The sequence below is a fragment of the Choloepus didactylus genome, chromosome 8, assembly GCF_015220235.1.
Source record: "Choloepus didactylus isolate mChoDid1 chromosome 8, mChoDid1.pri, whole genome shotgun sequence".
NCBI lineage: Eukaryota > Metazoa > Chordata > Mammalia > Pilosa > Megalonychidae > Choloepus > Choloepus didactylus.
This window is the reverse complement of record NC_051314.1, coordinates 12,544,145-12,560,604: the sequence shown is the minus strand read 5'-3', so window position 1 is coordinate 12,560,604 and position 16,460 is coordinate 12,544,145. Positions and strand designations below refer to the sequence as shown.

General features: G+C 37.4%; 1 protein-coding gene across 1 annotated transcript in view; it reads left to right on the top strand.

Moving 5' to 3' along the window:
* EP300 (E1A binding protein p300) overlaps positions 1–16,460 on the top strand; it is a 70,750-nt gene that overhangs the window by 50,867 nt on the left and 3,423 nt on the right. Inside the window, exons 18-30 of the mRNA XM_037845002.1 lie at positions 627–866; positions 1,497–1,585; positions 3,571–3,651; positions 6,153–6,209; positions 6,745–6,822; positions 8,735–8,802; positions 9,641–9,791; positions 9,907–10,053; positions 10,709–10,822; positions 11,644–11,809; positions 12,461–12,625; positions 13,497–13,658; positions 16,007–16,288. Of these exons, the coding sequence (XP_037700930.1) occupies positions 627–866; positions 1,497–1,585; positions 3,571–3,651; positions 6,153–6,209; positions 6,745–6,822; positions 8,735–8,802; positions 9,641–9,791; positions 9,907–10,053; positions 10,709–10,822; positions 11,644–11,809; positions 12,461–12,625; positions 13,497–13,658; positions 16,007–16,288 (1,800 nt within the window). The remainder of the gene's footprint in view (positions 1–626; positions 867–1,496; positions 1,586–3,570; positions 3,652–6,152; positions 6,210–6,744; positions 6,823–8,734; positions 8,803–9,640; positions 9,792–9,906; positions 10,054–10,708; positions 10,823–11,643; positions 11,810–12,460; positions 12,626–13,496; positions 13,659–16,006; positions 16,289–16,460) is intronic.

Below are 16,460 nucleotides of genomic sequence, written 5' to 3'. Positions count from 1 at the left end.
TCTTGAGTGTGTTTACCTAGGAGTGGAATTGCTGGAACATATTTCTTCTCATTTATTTTTATCATTTGAGAAGCAGTACATCATGACAGAGTGGATGGATCTTTACACACCAGGCTGCCTTCAGGTTTAGTTTGGGGTTTTAAAGTTGTTATTGGATAAGGCAGCTGAAACTCTTCAGTATTTCTAGGAGCAAAAGTCATTTAGGAACTTTTCCCCCTATACTTTTCTGTGAATCTTTGAATTTCACTGTGCTTGATTTGATCATCTCTAAGCCCCTTCTGGTATTAAAATTTTAAGGATTTATGTTTTCTTGGTTCTTAAACTAATATCACATGTACCATGGTGGTATATGTGGATTTGCTGCACTAGACTTTGAATTACTGTTTGGAAAGTGTCTAGTAGCATTAGGGACCACTTTGTACTCTTTCTGCCCTCTGAGCAGCTTCAGTATCTTTGTAGACTAAGATTTAAAGAAGTGATGGGCATCAGTCCACTCTTTGGGGTTAGAGATAGGTCACAGCCTCTACATTACTTGGGAAATTAATGATAAAAGGAAGATACTGAAGTCCTCTGCCTTAAATATTCTAAGGCTCTTGGATAATGTTTGGTGTCACTTGTCCTTCTAGGATTACTTTGATATTGTCAAGAGCCCAATGGATCTGTCTACCATCAAGAGGAAGTTAGACACTGGACAGTATCAGGAGCCCTGGCAATATGTGGATGATATTTGGCTTATGTTCAACAATGCCTGGTTATATAATCGGAAGACATCTCGAGTGTACAAATACTGTTCCAAGCTGTCTGAGGTCTTTGAACAAGAAATTGACCCAGTCATGCAAAGTCTTGGGTATTGTTGTGGCAGAAAGGTAGGAAATGGCTGTCAGGCCTGCCTTTACAATTTTTCTAGAGTATTTAGGCAATAGCGATTAGAGTAAGAGAGTGTTCTGCTTCTGGTTTTGAAAGGGTTTTTAATGCATTGTTTATGCTTTCTTGCATGTGACGCACTAATATCTTGTTTATATAGGATGGACTTTCTGTAAAGACAGTTTTTGCACAGATGTGAATTGTATTGAAAGTTTAACCAATCTGAAGACTGAATCCTTAGGTTGTAAGCTCGTCTGGAATAGGCCCTTTATCATAGTCACCTGTGTACACATTGCCTGGCATGTAATGGTTTTTCCAGGCATTATCAATTCACATTATTGAGTGCCACTTGTCCTGTTGGGCTCTGTGGTAAGTGGTGGAGGGTTGTGGCAGCTAAACCCACTTCAGGGTGGTGCAGTAACATAGTAGTAAACTTGGATGGTTTCAGTTCTGTGAACTCTCTTGAAAATGGAAATAGCCCAGAATGAGTAACATGAATGAGAACCAAGACGTCACAGACTCCTGTTTCTGATTTGCCAGCATTGTAACTATAGAATTAGAAATAGAATTGTGACTGTTCTAACTTGCCCATTCAGGCCTCTGTGCTATTTAACAAATGGTTTCTTTTGCAGTTGGAGTTCTCTCCACAGACACTCTGTTGCTATGGCAAACAATTATGCACAATCCCCCGTGATGCCACTTATTATAGTTACCAGAACAGGTAAGCTCGACCATATGTGGCCCGTGGTCCATGTGTCCCTATGTCCAGGGAGAGCATGCGAGTGGGCCAGCACACATGGAGCCGTGGTTCATATGCAGCTTGCTTGAAAACAGCTGTACAACACAAGTTCTGTTCTTTGCTTTATGCCTTTGTTTGCAGAGTTACAAATTTTACTAGCAGAAAATAGCCTTGTATCAGGTGTCTGAGCCCCTGTTTTTATAAGGAAGGAACCCAAGGAACTCAAGGCCTTGGAAAGTTAAGTGACTGAATTGGTGGCAGAGATGATACTACATCCCAGGTCCCACTTCTCTTTCCATCATAACACCTTAGCTCAGCCAACCTCCAGCAAAACTGAGATTTTCAAATTGATTATAATTAGTCTTTCTGCTTGTCCATGAAATTGCTGGTGACTGTCTGTTTTCTGAAAAACTACTTAGAAACCTTTTAACCAAAGCCTATGAGCCAGCTTATGTTATTTTGGAAATGTTTCCTCTGTGTATGGCCAGTCCTTAAGTGGTTCTTCTGGGAGTATATGAACAAAAGGGATTCCAGAGTATTTATTTTGCCTCTAATAAGCAAATAAAAAGGAGAAATTCCAAAATTAGCTCCGCTGCACCAGACTGTTCCTTACAAAAACTCTTATGACAGAGGATAGTAGAGTTCTAATAAATGAAGCACTTATGCCTTATTTTTCTCCAGCCAATCAATGGCCTTAATCTCATAAATTGCATTCACCATTCTGTCTTAACGAGGATTTGTCTCCTGTTTTCAGCAGTCAGCTCACCACATAGCTTGCATGGAATGTTTATTTGGGGCTCTGATACACTAACAGTAAGGCTGGTTGCTTTTAATGCCCCTTATTTCATTAATGATGTCAAGCCTAAGGTGATGTTTTTGCTGAACTTGTGTGCTACAGGTGCATTTCTAGCTTTGAACAAGTCACTTAAACTTTTTGTTTTATTTACAAAAAGTTACGTGCACTCCTAATGGTTTGTACTATTACAAATTAGAATTCAGTTTTTTACTTATTGAAACCTAGGATAAAGTGGGACTCAAGTTGTTAGAAACACCTTATTCTCAAAAAGCAGGTAACAACTGGCAAGGGACTTTCCTCTTGATATTTATACCAGTTTTGGATTTTTAACATCAGTCTACAGCGTTAGTTCATCTTTGTACCACGGTACATGTGATCATGTACCTGCGCGCACCACTGCCATTCTTTTGCCTTTTGAACTATGTCAATTGGTGGCTGCAATTAGTATTTAACTGCGTCTGCAGGCTTTTCAGTGAAAGGCAAAATTTTTACTTATATGGCTTCTTTTGGTTCAAAAGGAAATTTTTGTGTTTTTCAATCTCCAGTTATTTTTTAATGATTATTTTGTGCTACTGTATCCATGGTGGATTTTTTTTTTTTTTCGTAGTGGGGAGAAGTCTGGAGTGCAATGTTTACATAATGGTCAGAATAGCAATTCTTCCCTCCCCAGGATATTTATCCCTCTTGATTATTTGCATCAAGTAGCATTAATTACTGAAGTCAAAGGGTATGGGTCTAAGTTGAACTTTTTGTTTTATTTGCTGTAATCATTTGTTACTTGTTACCCCATTTGAGATATTTAATGCTAATTTGTGCTTTGCCTTGGCTTTCTGCTTTGTGTTGTCCTGTCTTGCTTTTATGTTTTTGTTGTCCTGCAATCCCTCATTTCTTCGTTTGCTTTGTGTTTTTTTTTTCTCCCTCATGCTTGTCGTTGTCTGCACTTGGCTTTGATTGCAAAAAAACAAAAACAAAACAAAAAACAAACAAAAAACAAAACCCAAACTGTGGGGTCCATAAATCGGCATCATTGAATGTCCTTGTCGCCGTTGATGACCTGCTCTCTGCTCCCGTCCCCCTCCTTGGCCTGCTGTGATTGGTGGCTTCGTTGCTTGGCTTGGGCTGTGTTGTGTGAACGTAACAGTTCACCCCAGTATGGCCTTCTTGCCGACAGGTATCATTTCTGTGAGAAGTGTTTCAATGAAATCCAAGGGGAGAGCGTTTCTTTGGGGGATGACCCTTCCCAGCCTCAAACGTAAGTAACTTCATTATTTTGAAAACTGCTGTCTTATTTCTCAGTTTGATGTCAGATGATTATGCTCAGGTTTTTAGGTAGAAGAAATCAGTTGGTTTGCAGCTACACTTTCCAATATAATACCCATTAACCACATATAGCTGTATAAATACAGATTAATTAAAATTAAGTAAAATAAAAAATTTTTCCTCAGTTGCACTAATCACATTTTCAGGCTATTGGCCACACAGATATACAACATGTCCATCATTGCAGAAAGTTCTGTCCAGCAGATCTAGGGAACACATCAGCATTTGGCAATCATCTTAGATATAATGGAAGTTTTTTTAATAAGGAAACAATCACCTTGTCTTCTAAAAATCGAAAGGTTACTGCAAGGAAACTTCATTATTAAGTGTTTTTCATTTGAGGGATATTGAACTAATAATCATCTTATAGCCTTCTTGTGTAGGTTAACAGAGTACCTAACTTGTAATAGTGAATTGAATTTAACAACCTGTAGAAGTTTAGGAGTTCATTAGAGTGACTTATTAGAAGGAGACTCAGTTGGGCTTTTGCAGTCTCACAGGTTTTTATTTGGTAAATCTTTTTATTTTTATTTTTTTTTAATTTTTTTATCTTCATTTTATTGAGATATATTCACATACCACACAGTTATACAAAACAAATCGTACATTCGATTGTTCACAGTACCATTACATAGTTGTACATTCATCACCTAAATCAATCCCTGACACCTTCATTAGCACACACACAAAAATAACAAGAATAATAATTAAAGTGAAAAAGAGCAATTGAAGTAAAAAAGAACACTGGGTACCTTTGTCTGTTTGTTTGTTTGTTCCTTCCCCTATTTTTCTACTCATCCATCCATAAACTAGACAAAGTGGAGTGTGGTCCTTATGGCTTTCCCAATCCCATTGTCACGCCTCATAAGCTACATTTTTATACAGTTGTCTTTGAGATTCATGGGTTCTGGGTTGTAGTTTGATAGTTTCAGGTATCCACCACCAGCTACCCCAATTCTTTAGGGTAAATCTTTTTAAATTTTTAAATACATCCTAATTGCCTAATAGTACTTCTATTGGTTTCTAAAGATTTAGACACTAAGAGTATATATTTTCAACTTGACCTGTTTTGTTAGAAAGGAAGAACTCATGACTGGAGTCCTAATATTCTTCAGGTTCATGTTTTTCTGGTTTAAACTAAAATTAACAGGAGCTATTCAGAACATTCCATGAGTAAAAGTGGAGTGATAGAATTGTCATGTTACTGATATTGGCGTCTGCGGTGGTGGGGGTGTTAATTTTTCCAAATTGGGTTTTGAAGTTGTACTTTTCCTCTCAACCACTATTGAAATACAATATAGTAGGGACTGGATGCTGGTCTAGGAGGGCAGATACTAGGAAAACTCTTGGCACCTTAAGACATATTCTGACCTTTGGCTAACCATGGATGTCAGCGCTTGTGTAGGTTTCCCTCATGTAGAAAGAAAAGCAGCTTTCCCATTGGAAAAGTGGCCTTTTTCTGTTGTAAAAGAACTGTAGGTAGAGTGGCCTATCAAGTGTCCTATCGCTAGAGCAGTGCAGCTGTGACTCTGGAGAGCATAGAAACCCCCTCCTCATTCAGCAGTTCTGCAGTGGGCCGGAGATTCTGCATTTCTAAGGAGCTCCAGGTTCTTTTGTTACTGCTTGTCTTTGGACCACATTTTCAGTAATAGCAAGGCCTTAGGCCTTTCAAGAAAATGCCATTACCATGGATAAAGCTCTAGGCTCTAACTATGTGGGGAAATCATCTAGATGTTGAGACACCTTCATTTGGGGGAGGAAGAGTCACAGTTGTCAAGGTCAGCGTCTTCCAAATGAAGTTGATTCTGTTGGCTTTTGTACATAGTAAGGCTGTAGGCTGTGTGTTATGCTGGATTTTAGGATGGGAGGCTGTGGGAAATTTAATTTAAAAATATATACTATGAAATATAAAATTTTTACTCTTCAAAAATTACCTTTTTTTTTTTTTCTGGTAACTATAAGTAACCTGAAACCACATAGTGTTAATGTTGAAAAGTTTTATTTATATAAAAAGCTGTTTGACTAGATCTTTCTGAAAAAGATTATTATATTTAAATAGAGGATTACCTCCCACTATAAAGACCATCTTTTGTAGCTTAGTCTAGGACCATTAAACTATAAAAAGGTATAAACACCTAACACTAGGAATATAGACAAGATTAAAAAAAGGAAGGAAGAAAGAGCTGTTTCTAATTTTTCCCAGTTTCTGTATTAACTATAAAGGAAGATAGATTCCTATAAAGTCCTTTCCAAAAACACAAGCAATCCTTTACATAAACATGCATTTCGTGTGAGCCAAGAATCCACTTGTTCTTAGAGAATTTAAATAATCCATTTATAGTATAAGATTTGCTCCCTTTGGTTAGAAGAGTGACCAGATTTTTGTCTTTTAGTATATCAGTTTTTCTCATTGTGTTTTTCTTCTCTTCTTAGTACAATAAATAAAGAACAGTTTTCCAAAAGAAAAAATGACACATTGGATCCTGAATTGTAAGTGGTTTTAGAATCTTCTTGAATATTCAGTAACTTTATTTTTTCTTCTTTCACTCTTGGTTTTTGTGGCTAATCTGTATTCTTCAGCTAAATCTACATGGCCCTAATATATCTGGGAGAAATGCAGAAAACATTATTCACATATTAGGGCTGAGGCCTTTCAGAATGAGGGGCACTGAAATGTACTCGTGTTCTAGGTGTTCCAAAAGATGAGAACAGATGGAATGGATGGGATGTCAGGCTCATTTGGAAGTTTTAAGTAGCAGTGTTCTTTGCTTTCTCACTGCCTTTACACAGCTCCATTTAAAATTATCACAGTTAATAGCCAAATGCAATTGCTTTTGAAATTCCCTCTACTTGTAACACTAAAATGCTTCTTAAAAAAAATAGAAACCTTGTTAAAACTATTTTTCAATTCCTTGGGAGTGACCTTGGGCTCCATCTCTTGAATTGTCAGAAATCAGGGAAAATAATGAGTTTTGATTTGGTTAAAGTTTTGGAATTATTCTTGGAATTTGTTCTGCATTTTCAGGTTTGTTGAATGTACAGAGTGTGGAAGAAAGATGCATCAGATTTGTGTACTTCATCATGAGATCATCTGGCCATCTGGGTGAGGATTATACCAATATTTCCTCTAGGATTTTATCATAAGTACTAAATTTTTTCCTTCTGCATAATGACTATAATATTTTCAAAGTAACTGTTTTTAAAAATGGCTCTGTAGATTGGGAAAAGATAATTAAAATCCAATTTTAAAACATTAAAAATCTAGAATTCAAAAATAAAAACAGCTTTTATGTATCATTGATACATGTACATGTCTTATGCTTTTTTCCCTTAATGGTAAATAATTTTGGCTTTTTTCACAAGTTTTCTTAATTTTTAATGAATACATGACCAAACTGACAGGTAATTATAAGTGGGCACTTACATTTTTTTTTTTTTTAATTATTTTGTCATACATTAGAAGGGAAATGCCTTTGAAAGCTTTTAACAGTGGAGATAACAAGAAATCCCAAATCCCTAGTACCTAGAAACGATTAAGCCGGTCTCAGATGCAATTAAATTAGCCAGATTTTGGAAGCTATTTATACTGCAGTAGGAAAATTAGAAAATACAGATATGGGGTGGGGGGAAGGGGGCACTATTCCTACCACCAAGAAAACATCATGCTGAGAATGGTCAGCTGACCCATGGCCACCCTGATAAGGGTCTGATTTTAATACCTTTTGGCTGGGAGGGTGCTTCAGGTTACATGACTGTAGTCAATGCTTAATTGTCCAGTGAGACTCAGAATTACGTAAAAATGACTAAATACGCACTTTGATGAACTAGCTATTCTTGGGCCCCAACTTCTGTTTCTGAATATTTACTATATAACTTGCTCAAGCTACACATATCAGTGACTTTAATAGCAATGGATAAGTTTTCTTTCCATTGTGATGCAACGTTACTACCATGGGCTGCTTCTCACCCTACAGGAATGGGGCTGATCCCAGCTCCATTCCAAGGGAAAATGGGAGCTGGAGCATCAAGTGACTCTCCCTAGGATAAGATCTCCACACCACAGATGCTAGTTAGAGGTCATGGGATGAGGGGGTGGGGCTAATTAACAAGTTTCCAGAAAATAATACTAAGGAAAATTGCTCTAGGGAACATTTATTGGCTATCTTTATTTTCAGTATGGCTTGTCTTTAAATGTGACTTTTTAGCACTCTGCTTGTTTGAGTGGGTAAGAATACTTAAGAGATTTGTAGTATTTCTTGCAACTTTGGAGGGCTCACTGACTGGAGATAATCTCCTTTATTCCTGTATTAAGCTTGCTTTTTCTTAGAAATAACTTATGCTTATAAAAGAAAAACAGTATGAAAGTTTATAAAGGTGAACATCTCTCACCTGCACCCATCTACCCAAATTCCTCTCCACAGTAATTATTTTTGCATCTCATCATACGTCATGGACATTCATCCATGTCTATTGTTATCTTAATAGGCTCCTAGTATTGTATAATGTACTATAATATGTCATTTACTTTGTTGATGAACATTTATGTGCTCTCAGGTTTTTACAAGCAATTCTACTTATGTACACATCCTTGTGTAATTACAGGAACAAAAAGGGAAGGTATATTTTAAACTTACAGGTTCTGCTCTTCAGAATGTTATTTAAATTCCTACCTTTAGTGTGCAATTGTGTCAACACTTAACTTTTCCAATGTGATTTAAACCAAACCAAAGTATATAGTTTTAATTTTTAATTCCTATTATGTTTTCATATGTAAGCCATTTATTTTTCATATTTCTCTATGTCCTTTACCTGTTTTTCAATTAGGCTCTCCTTTCCCACCCCACCCCCCACCCTTTAATTTCTAAAAGCTCTTTGTATATTGGTTGTATTAACTCTTTGTTAAATATTTAGAAGTATTTCTCCTAGGTTGTCTTTTGAATTTTAACTTTATTCAGAAGATAGTTTTTGTAGTATCTGTTAACTTTGTTAGAGCAAAGTCTTCGTTTATATTTTAGATTTGTCTGTGATGGCTGTTTAAAGAAAACTGGACGTGCTAGGAAAGAAAATAAATTTTCTGCTAAAAGTAAGTTTCATTCTTCCATGTAAAACTTCACTCAAACATGGTTAAGTAGAAACCATCTAAAATGAGTTACTTTATTGTAATTTAAACTTTTTGGTATTAAATTCATTAGATCTAAGAGAAGAAAAGATTTTCAAGGAATAGGATTTGTAAGATTGAAAGATACATTTTTCTTGTTCCGACATTTCTTCTTCTCTGGGGCACTTCTAGTGGGGGCCATATGTGGAAAAGTTTGACCAGAAGTGCCATCCCATGAGTGATCCCCTCAGTTTTTCCCAGAAGTGGTCAGAAATTTTTACCATTTAAGTAATTGATATTAATAATTTCATTATAATGTTTGGTTTAATTCGTTCTGTAGTATTTTGTAGTATTTGTAGCCTTTGTAATATTTTGCTGACCTGTAGCTTGTGCTGATTCCTGAAATGTTTCTCAGAATGCCCAACCATTCACTGTTGTTTAAAAATATTATTGGAATCTATGCAAGGTGCATATGGGCATTCATTGTTCTTTTTTTTCCAATCTTTTGATATTTGTTAAGTTTCATAATAAAAGTTGGGGAAAATAAAACTTTTTTATTAACCACTGTTCTCACTTTAGTAGCACATACACTCAAGTTGAAATACTGTATTCCATTACAGAGAGTAGCATGGCCTCTGTGCAAGGATGATACAGAAATCATGAAGCAGTCTGTATTTTAAAGAAAAGAGAAAGTATTCACTACCTTAAACAGCAGGTTTTCCTATTGTTGAAAAAAAGCAGAACCGAGTTTGAGATTGAACCTTAAAACTGACTAATAAATTTAAACCTTGGTAAATGCTGAACTTAACCTTTACATTCCTAGGGTTGCCATCTACCAGGCTTGGTACCTTTCTAGAAAACCGTGTGAATGACTTTCTGAGGCGACAGAACCACCCTGAGTCAGGAGAGGTCACTGTTCGTGTAGTTCATGCTTCTGACAAAACTGTGGAAGTTAAACCAGGCATGAAAGCAAGGTATCTAGTAATTTTCCCTTCCTCCTCTTAGATCCACACTTATCTTACACAGTTGATGATTTCCAATCTGAAATGAGATATATTGTGGTTTTTTCCTCCAATCTAAATTGTCTAGGTTTGTAGATAGTGGAGAGATGGCAGAATCCTTCCCATATCGAACCAAAGCCCTCTTTGCCTTTGAAGAGATTGATGGTGTGGACCTGTGCTTCTTTGGCATGCATGTTCAAGAATATGGCTCTGACTGCCCTCCGCCCAATCAGAGGTATGACTTGAAATTTAGATTTCCATCGCGGGCTTCTAATTTGATGAGGAGTTTAAAGTTGTACAGTGAAAAAACATAATGGGCTAGGAAGTGTTTGGTGTGCTTAGTTTGGAAATGCAAAATCTTGATGTCCATGCGGTAAATAGATGAGTAGTATCAATATCTGAACAGAAAAAGAAAAACAGAAAAAGAAATAACTATGTGGTCATACTAATAAGGAAAGGGATATATGAATAGCAGCCTGGAATTAGAAATGGGAAATTAACATGCTACTTTTCAGAAAATTAGCTTAAATCCAAACTGTGTTAAACAACTTTTGAGAGATATATGAAACAATAGCATACAAATAGGTTAGGGTATGGTTTCGAATTTCTGGTCTCCACAAATCGTATATGACCAGAATAAGAATACCTTTAAAGCAATCGATACTGACTGATAAATTGTGTTAGGTATTGCCATGGTACTGAAATTATAGCAAAGAAATAGATTTACTAACTTTTCTCTAGAATTTATAATCTAGTCTTTTACAAATGACAGTATCGTATGTTGAGTAAGACAAATAAGGTGAGCAAAGAGCACAGAAGAGAGGGAATGTGTTTTTACCATATAAAAAAGAACTTGTGTGATTTGTTTTTCCCTCCCCATTTTGGTATAGGAGAGTATATATATCTTATCTCGATAGTGTTCATTTCTTCCGTCCTAAATGCTTGAGGACAGCAGTTTATCATGAAATTCTAATTGGATATTTGGAATATGTCAAGAAATTAGGGTAAGTACATTGATAATGAATACTATTATTAAAAACCATTCATTTGTTCAGCTAAGCCATTGGGTACAGTTTGAAGGTTGGTTTGTTACTCATTTGAAGCCAGACCCTTAAACTGCATTTGTTGCTTTTACACCTGGTATTGAGACCCCAAAACGCATCAAGCTTTCAAAATATGGAAAATATTAAGACTGGTTCCTTACCTTTAAGGTATATATATGGTCAGATTTGTAGTATCGTTGAATATATCTGCCAATTCTCATTGCAGGTTATTCCTCTTAAGGATTCACATTCCTTTTAGCTCTGTTGTTGAAATGGATCTATTTTCCTTTCCTTTGTAGCTTTTATTTTGTCTTAAGGTGCAAATTTGGGATTTGGAGATCCAGAGCTAAGTGGGTTTTGTTTTGTTTTGTTTTGTTTAATGCAATTTTATTGTGATATATTCACACACCATATAATCCTTCCAAAGTAGATAATCAGTGGCTCACAGTATCATATAGTTGTGTATTCATCGCCACAATCAATTTTAGAACATTTTTTTAATGGAGTTTTATTGAGATAGTCATCTCAACGACCAGAATTCACAGCATCCCTCAGTGGTCCACAAAAGAAGCAACCATCATGAGATCTATTATTAATGCTATGGAATATGCCTAGTTCTGGCATGAGAAGTTTGATCCAATGCTGTGTTGTACACTTTATGTTACCTTGGGATAAATCATGAGTTTTGGTATTGGCTCCACCTTGTGGTTTAAAATTTAGTAGCGTTCTTTCCAGAATGGATGGTCTTGTCTCTTGACTGTTCCTTTACTTTGTATTGTTAGGTATACAACAGGTCATATTTGGGCATGTCCTCCAAGTGAAGGAGATGACTATATCTTCCACTGCCATCCTCCTGACCAGAAGATACCCAAACCTAAGCGACTACAGGAGTGGTACAAAAAGATGCTTGATAAGGCTGTTTCAGAGCGTATTGTCCATGACTATAAGGTCAGCTGGAATGTGGAAATAAAGTGATAAAATTGGAAATTTACTAATCTTGCTGCTCTGTATTCTATTATGTAATTTGTGAAATTATGCTCATAGAGTATTTTGCCCAAATTATTTTTAAGGTGAAGTATGTATGCCAAAATGTTTTAACAGTTCTTAAATTCAGTCATTTGAGTATATCAGTGTCCAATATTCTCTTCTCTTTACTTTTCTGTATATTTGAAGTCTTTATTCAAAGTAAGTCTTTTGAAGAGTTGTAGATCAACAAAAATCTGTTTTAAGATGTTACTAATTAAAAGTGTATTCTTAATAGCCATGTTATTTTTTAAATTCCTAAAATAGGCTATGTCATAATATGAACTTAAAGTACTGAATTTCTCATCTGTTTTCATTCATTGGGAAGAAACCATCCAGTGGATATTTTTCCCAAGCAGCCCTGCAAATCGTTCGATAACTATATAGTTTCCAGTATCTTAGCTTGGGTTGTTTTGACCGTATCTCAGTTATAAGCTGCTGAAATTCCAAGGATGGGTGCGAGGTGGATCCTTCACATTTCTTGTGTGTTCATTTAGCTGTGACTGGTTCTGTTTAATCAATGCTTTAAAGAAAAAAAGCATAGAAATTCCTATTTGTGTGTGGATATTTTTATAGGATATTTTTAAACAAGCTACTGAAGATCGATTAACAAGTGCAAAGGAATTGCCTTACTTTGAGGGTGATTTCTGGCCCAATGTGCTGGAAGAGAGCATTAAAGAACTGGAACAGGAGGAGGAAGAGAGAAAGCGAGAAGAAAACACCAGCAATGAGAGCACAGATGTAAGGGCCTTGCGCTTTCCTTTTCTACTTCTATCTAGATGCTCGTGAATGATCCAGAAGTCCACTTAATTAATTAAGCTTTGATTAAAGCTGTCAGGTGTGCAAGAGCTCTTTAAATGGGGCTAGAAATGTCGGCTTTGATCTGTTTTTAAGTTAGTATGATTCTATTTCAGTGGTTTTAAACTTTTTATTCAATAATATAAACTGATAAAAGAAAAGTTGATTGTAAGAAGGAAAGAAACAGTGAAAAACCAAGTGAAAATTACCATTCTAGAACAGGGTTACTGTCTGCATATGCTTTGTGTTTTGTTTTGCCTTTTTTTTCCCCCCTTAATAATCCTTTATAAATGTAAAAACCATTCTTAGTCCTATAAAACAAGCCTGGGCCAAGCTTTGCCCCATCTGAGGCACAGGATCTCCTGGTCATTTATATCTCCCCCCCCGCCAGGCATACCTAGAATTGCCCCCATTTCGTCTGATGGTGGAATGATGTGCACACTGAAATTACCCCTTAAATACTCTGGGAAACACTTTGCAGCCTCCTGGCTCCCCTATTCAGCACCCTCTTTGCTACCCAACACTGACACTCCTTAACCCTAGCACTAAATCTGGGATATGCTTGCTCAGCAGAGGGGGCCACAGACTATGCCTTTACTAGTCAACAGGAAAGCTGTCATTGCCCCAGTGAAGGGCCTTACTGAAAATAATAGTTTCAGGTGGACACAAGGTGAATGAAGAGAACTAGTGAAAGGCATAAGATTATGTTCTCTAGATTCAAAGAAGATGAAATCTTTTCTTCTTGAGCATTGTTTCCCAATAACTTCTTAATGGAAACTTCGCCTTTTCTTGTCCCCTTTGTGCTATCGTACAGGTGACAAAAGGAGACAGCAAAAATGCCAAAAAGAAGAATAATAAGAAAACCAGCAAAAACAAGAGCAGCCTGAGCAGGGGCAACAAAAAGAAGCCTGGTATGCCCAACGTCTCCAATGACCTCTCGCAAAAACTCTATGCCACTATGGAGAAACATAAAGAGGTAAGTACAGTGCAGCCACCAAGAAGGTGCAGGAAGGAGAGAGAGGCAGGATTTCTGAAAACTGTCCATCCTAGTTGTCACTTAGGAGGTGAGCACCAGACCTTTGGAAATTCAGAAGGAAGGACTCATTTGAAGGATAAGAAGGAAGAAAAGAGGATGGCAGGGACAATAGTTATTAAGCTTTCTTTCATTTGTAGCTGTGATATAAATCTGCAAGATATGTTGGATTGTGTTTTATAATTTAAAAGTGTAAGTATAGTTTGTAATCTCTGTCATTCAGGAGATTGGCTTGTTTTGTTAAACCAAGCTCCTTAGCACTCCTTTGGCCAGTCCAGTTTGGCTCTCGTATAACACTGGAAAATAAGATGCATAAAAATGTTGACTGTCAGCGTTCCTGAAAGTGGATTAGGAAGTGGAGAAAATTGGGGGAACACTAATTTCGACTCATTTTGTTTCTCTGTTCTTTATCTATAGTGCAGACATATTATTATCACATTCTTAGAGGAAGTGGCTATTGTGTGGAGAGGGAACTCAAGGCTTGACTTTCAAGTATGGAATTATAACCAGACTGGTTAAGCAGTCTCTTAGGGAGAAAAATAGTTATACAGAACCCGTCCTTAGAAAGGTATTTATTATAAAGGTGCTTGACCTATTTTCAAAGCATCATTTCCCTTACTTACAATAACACACCTCCCCTTCCTTTTTAAAGCCTGACAAATTAAGGCTAGCATGGGAGCCTGAAATAGTAGAGGCCTAATACCGTTACTTCAGGAACACCCGTGAAATGGAAGGATTCCCGAATTCTAGTGGGTCCTCACTTAGGTCATAATTATTAATAATTAGTAGTTTTTATCTATTTCAAGCAATATTTAGAGCCCAAAACTCTAGCACAACAGGGCAGTTGGGAAAAACCCTTAGAGTATATTGTAATAGGCTTGACTTTAAATTGTGACTGCATTCTATGATTTTGTTCAGTTTGAAGAGAAGAGGGTGGGTAGTGGTCACCTGTTAGGATCTAGAATCTAAGGATGTGGATTTAGGCTATAAATTCAGTTATTGACTTAGCTGTATGGTGACCGATACAGGTGGGAATTGACCATGATAGTTGTTATTGGGAGCGGCGCCAAAGATCAAAAGAGCTTTTTCTTTCTGGTTCTGCCATACAAGAAGGATTTCCTGTGGTCCTGATTTTGAATGGGTTGTTATAGGCATTCCCCACTTGTTACAAGGTCAAAGACACATGACACAGCCTTCCCCCCAATCCCTACCCATGCTTTTGACTTTTCTTTCGGTTTGTTATGCGTATGTGTGGGCCCTCCTCTATATTTTCTTCCTAGAAGACCCTTGTTTTATGCAAGTGTTGCTGCCAGTTAACGCAGATTTTCACTCTGAAAAACTGGTAGAATATAGTGGATTTACAGAAGTTGCTTACAAGTTCTGATTTCTTGAGGTGGTGCTCTACATTTTAGTAGTTTAGTAAGAGGTTATAGTTGTATACAAATTATTCTCAAATACATATATAATACAATCTTCTTTTCCAGTCTTTAATGGTTATGGGAATTGATGGTTATGTTTTCAGACTTGTACGGAGAGGAATTTTGCTGCCTCAGTATCAATAGCAAGGACTAAGGAAACTTGGTTTTTATTCTTTCCACCTCTGCCAACGTTTTACTTTAAAATTTCAAACCTCTGGTTAGATTCACCAATTGGTAACATATCGCTATATTTTATCTATCTGTGTCTCTATCCCTGTTTCAGCAGGAACCTGTTAAGTAAGAGGATATCCTCTGCATAATCACTCTACAGTTTGCACACTCGGGAAATACAAACTCAACACAGTGCCCACATCTACTGTCTAGTCTCATGCTGCAGGCGAGGAACAGGCACTGTGCTGAGCTGCCAGGTTTCTTTTAGTTTTCTTCCATTTCCAACAGTTCCAGCCTTTTCTTTCATGACATGGGCATTTTGTTGCAGAGTCCAGGCCAGTTGTTTTGCAGAATGTCCCTTGGTTTGGATTTTTCTGGTTTGTTTCTTTGTGATTAAAATCTGATTAATCAGACAGCCTTGAGGCAAAATGTCCATAGTACTGTGCTGTACCTGAACTTTAAACCATTCTTATGTGGAAGGAATTAATGAAGCAGAAAAGATAAGACGTGAATTTTAGATCCATCGTAGTCAGTCTCAAAGTCCGGCCCAGAGATATGTGAAGCAGAAGGGGGGCACATTGTTGTATTATCTTGGGAAACAAAAGGAAGTTTTTTCCCATCTGAATGGTGTCCAGCCTGACTCAGCTACCTGTTGTTGATCCACCAACATGTGCTTCTCTGAATGAGATTATCTTTTTGCAGGTCTTCTTTGTGATCCGTCTCATCGCTGGCCCTGCAGCCAACTCCCTGCCTCCCATCGTGGATCCTGACCCTCTCATCCCCTGCGATCTAATGGATGGTCGGGATGCTTTTCTCACCCTTGCAAGGGACAAGCACCTGGAGTTCTCTTCACTCCGAAGAGCCCAGTGGTCAACCATGTGCATGCTGGTAGAACTGCACACCCAGAGCCAGGACCGCTTTGTCTACACCTGCAACGAGTGCAAGCACCACGTAGAAACCAGATGGCACTGCACCGTCTGTGAGGTAAGCCCCCACCATGGGGAGGAGTGGGCTCTGAGGGGTGATGCCAACAGATGTACAGAGGCCCATGAGGCCTAACTGGTCTCCCTCCAGTGCTGGTGGTGAGTAATAGGACAAGGTGGAAGGGGCTGGCCTCGTGTCTCATCAGTACAGCTGGAGAGACTAGTTTTGACTC